The sequence below is a fragment of the Clarias gariepinus genome, chromosome 12 (assembly GCF_024256425.1).
Source record: "Clarias gariepinus isolate MV-2021 ecotype Netherlands chromosome 12, CGAR_prim_01v2, whole genome shotgun sequence".
NCBI classification, from domain to species: domain Eukaryota; kingdom Metazoa; phylum Chordata; class Actinopteri; order Siluriformes; family Clariidae; genus Clarias; species Clarias gariepinus.
Window position 1 is genome coordinate 31059944 of NC_071111.1, and position 3226 is coordinate 31063169.

Here is a 3226-nt window from a genome sequence, read left to right on the forward strand (position 1 = left end):
AGTCTTCATGCACAGTCGTCTCTGGAACAGGTTTTTGGTTTAGTTCTAGGGTGGATGTGGTGTGGCATGTGCCCTATCGCATGTCTGTTACCCTATCATGACATGAACCAATGCCTATTAAGATAAGACGCTTTATTAGAGGGGCAATAAAATAATTTCCAATAAACCAATTCAGGGATAATTGGAAATGTCAACAACAAAACCGTGTGTAACTCCACAGTGAAAAACATTGGCATACACTTCTTTATTTCAGAACACGGAGAAGAAGGAGAAGGCAGAGGCGAGTTTCATGTTCATTAGCTTTTATACAAAACACTTTCTGACTAACACGCGATTGGCTTCTTTCAGCTCCTAGAACTGAACTAATAACCATACTGTATAATTGCCTTTGTAAAAATTAATCTGATAAATCAAACCATTTACAACTCAAAAGACATACACACACACACACGCACACACACAAACACGCACGCACACACACACGCACACACACATATACTGTACAGTCCATTGATTGAAAATCTTCATACAGTCTTTGCATAACATTTTAATAAAGCACTAAATGAGATGAAAGACTGAGCCGCTTGCTTGGTGAGTTGGCACGATGAGGTCTAAGGTTTGAGAACCACGGCTGGTATGGTGGCGTATGGAACTGATGGGACCCGGCGAAGGGGTGCAGCATCTGGGCTCCGGTCTCACACAGAGGAACAAAAGGGTGGAACGATGCAGGCAGGTGATGCTTCTGGGGAACGATGTAGAGTCAAAGAGAGGACATTATACACCAGGAAACGTCACACATGAGTTAATAAACAGTAAGCACTGGAATAACGTGGAACAGGACCTTCAAATTATACAAAACAAAGCTATTTATTCAGATATTTATTAAGCAGTTTTTGGCAAATTCATGATAGAAGGATATTTTTAAACCCAAAGACAGGAATGATTCCAGCTAGAGGCACATCTAACACAGATAGTTTAATATAAATCAGCTTAAATGTTTCCATAAAGTCATAAAGTAACAGTTGACTCAAACTAAATGTTACTCTAAAGTCTGCTTTGTAATGTTTTCTGCACTCATACAGTAGTTCCCCAAACTGCCCTCCAGACGTGCCAGACTGTGAGATAAGATTTGTCCTGCAGATTGTAAGACCATCGGCTCAGTCTAAGACCCAAACCAACAGCCATAACTGGATCAGAACCGCTAGTCAACTGCTGAGACCATTTCACTACCGAGAACCAAAGGAGGCTTTGTGGATAGGATCTGTAGATACTGTAGGAACACAACTTATACAGTAATACCATACACTCTGCAGATAACAATATAAATAATATAAAGAAAATGTTCTCCATGGAAAAGTCCAACATCCCTCTAAACATGTCTACAGTCTGGCTGAAAAATTTTCAACACTCTTATTCACTCCAGGTCTTTTGGAGGTAAAAAGACAATACATCACCCCTATCCAGAGTAACTTTATCTCATACAGTATATCTAAGCAGGTGAGGATTAAAGGCCTTGCTCGGGGGCCCAACAGGGGCAACTTGGTGAGCCTGACTGAGGCTGGCACCATCTGAGCACTAGTCCAACACCTTAACTACTAAGCTACACTCGCTCTCGCAATATCGTCAGCAGGATAGTTACGAGCTGGTAAAGAAGAGTGCTTACCAGGGTGAAGAACCAGGGATGCTCTAGAGGGTGTGTGGAGTCGCTTGTGGTGCGCTGGAGGCTGTTTCTTTCCTGCACCGCGATCCGTCTCCACTTGGCTCTTCGGTTCTGGAACCAGATCTGAACATCGAGTATCTTACAGTATGTCTATCGCTTGTCTATATATCTTATACTGTATATATCCTGTGTAGGGTGCACACCCAACCACAGGGTACAAGCACACACACACACACACTCACACAGACAATCATACTGTACACTGTGGGCGATTTGGAGATTCCAATCAGTCTACACCACACCAAGAGAAAGTCCACCAAAATCCACCAAAATCCACCATACAAACTCCCCCAACGTGCACACAGAGAATGGAGGTGGAAAATCGAATATACAGATGTTTACTAGCATAAAAAAAATAAACATTGGATTTTTTTTTTCTTTTTCTTCCTCTTTCTTTCTGTGTCACAAATCTTCTATGCGCTGTTTATTTAATAAGGCTGTTGTACAACTATAACTCTCGATCCAATTATAATCTAATCACACACCGCTACATTTTCAGGTCTAGTGTGACAGATGAAGTTCTGCCTTGCTGCAGCCTGGACTTACTTGAACTCTCCCCTCGGACAGATGGGTGCGTTTGGCCAGCCAGTCTCTGATATGAACATCTGGGTAATGAGTCTCCTGAAACACTCTTTCCAGTTCCTCGAGCTGAGCAGCTGTGAACGTGGCCCGAACTCTCCTGTGGCGCCGCTGACACACTGCGCAAGAGGGAAGCAGATAACAAACAACATTAAGACCTCTGTAATCCTGAGTTTTAATCCCACTCCATCTCATCCGTATTAAACCTGCTGTAATATATAATGTATAATATAATTCATAAGTATTAACAGAGAACTTAATTGTTTATGACAGATAGCAAATTAACCATTCTGTATATGGGAAAGATATGAGGTGCATATTTAGGAGAAGATTACCTGCATAACCGCTAGATTTAAAGTCTTCATTTTCAATAGGTGTCCAAATGTTTTCTGCCATGTTCTCCTCAATCTTCTGCATTTCCCTTTCAGCCAGACAGACGGGTCTTTTCAGGATATCTTCTATAGAGTGGGACAGGTACGGCACGGGCGTGGCCGGAGGGTCCGTTTGTTTGGAGATTGACCTGTTTGTGTGTTGTCCAGTCTTAGCTTCCACAGTTAACATTTCCCACGAACACGTCAAAATGTTTTTAAATGCAACGAGTGATCAAGTTTAGGAAGTAACTCTTACTTAAAGATCTGATCAAAGACTGACAGCATTAGGGTTGTGTCATAACATCATCAGGACTCCAAGGAGGAGGAGGGGCAGGGGGTTTACTCTTTAACAAACTCAATAAATCACCACGGCCGCCGGAATCTGGTTAACAGACTCTAGACACACTGGCTTCCAGTTTTCAATAGTTCATTAACAAACAGGGGAAACGACCACATTTTAGCTTTTTTTTTTCTTCAAAATTGTATGTTTATAGTAATTTTATCTATTTATTTAAAAATGGCTTTGACAAAAGAACAACATATTGATATCATTCTC

General features: G+C 41.5%; 1 protein-coding gene across 2 annotated transcripts; it reads right to left on the reverse strand.

Moving 5' to 3' along the window:
- Positions 1 to 446: 446 nt before the first annotated feature.
- On the reverse strand, positions 447 to 2875 carry LOC128534638 (retinal homeobox protein Rx1). 2 transcript variants are annotated; one of them, XM_053509088.1, is made up of 4 exons: positions 2635 to 2875; positions 2267 to 2418; positions 1664 to 1771; positions 447 to 742 (listed from the first exon to the last, which is right to left on the reverse strand). In XM_053509088.1, exons 1-4 carry the CDS (start codon positions 2858 to 2860, stop codon positions 548 to 550), a joined length of 681 nt encoding a protein of 226 aa, XP_053365063.1. In that variant the 5' UTR covers positions 2861 to 2875; the 3' UTR covers positions 447 to 547. The 2 variants fall into 2 exon arrangements, with proteins under 2 accessions (XP_053365063.1, XP_053365062.1); XM_053509087.1 differs by having other exon boundaries at positions 1664 to 1783.
- Between the last annotated feature and the right edge of the window lie 351 nt (positions 2876 to 3226).

Coding starts and splice junctions, on each gene's coding strand:
- LOC128534638 (XM_053509087.1), bottom strand. CDS start 2,860: ATGTTAACTGTGGAAGCTAAGACTGGACAACACACAAACAGGTCAATC. Junction 2,419..2,634: donor TAAATCTAGCGGTTATGCAG/GTAATCTTCTCC, acceptor CCTCTTGCGCAG/TGTGTCAGCGGCGCCACAGG. Junction 1,784..2,266: donor TGTCCGAGGGGAGAGTTCAA/GTAAGTCCAGGC, acceptor CTCGATGTTCAG/ATCTGGTTCCAGAACCGAAG.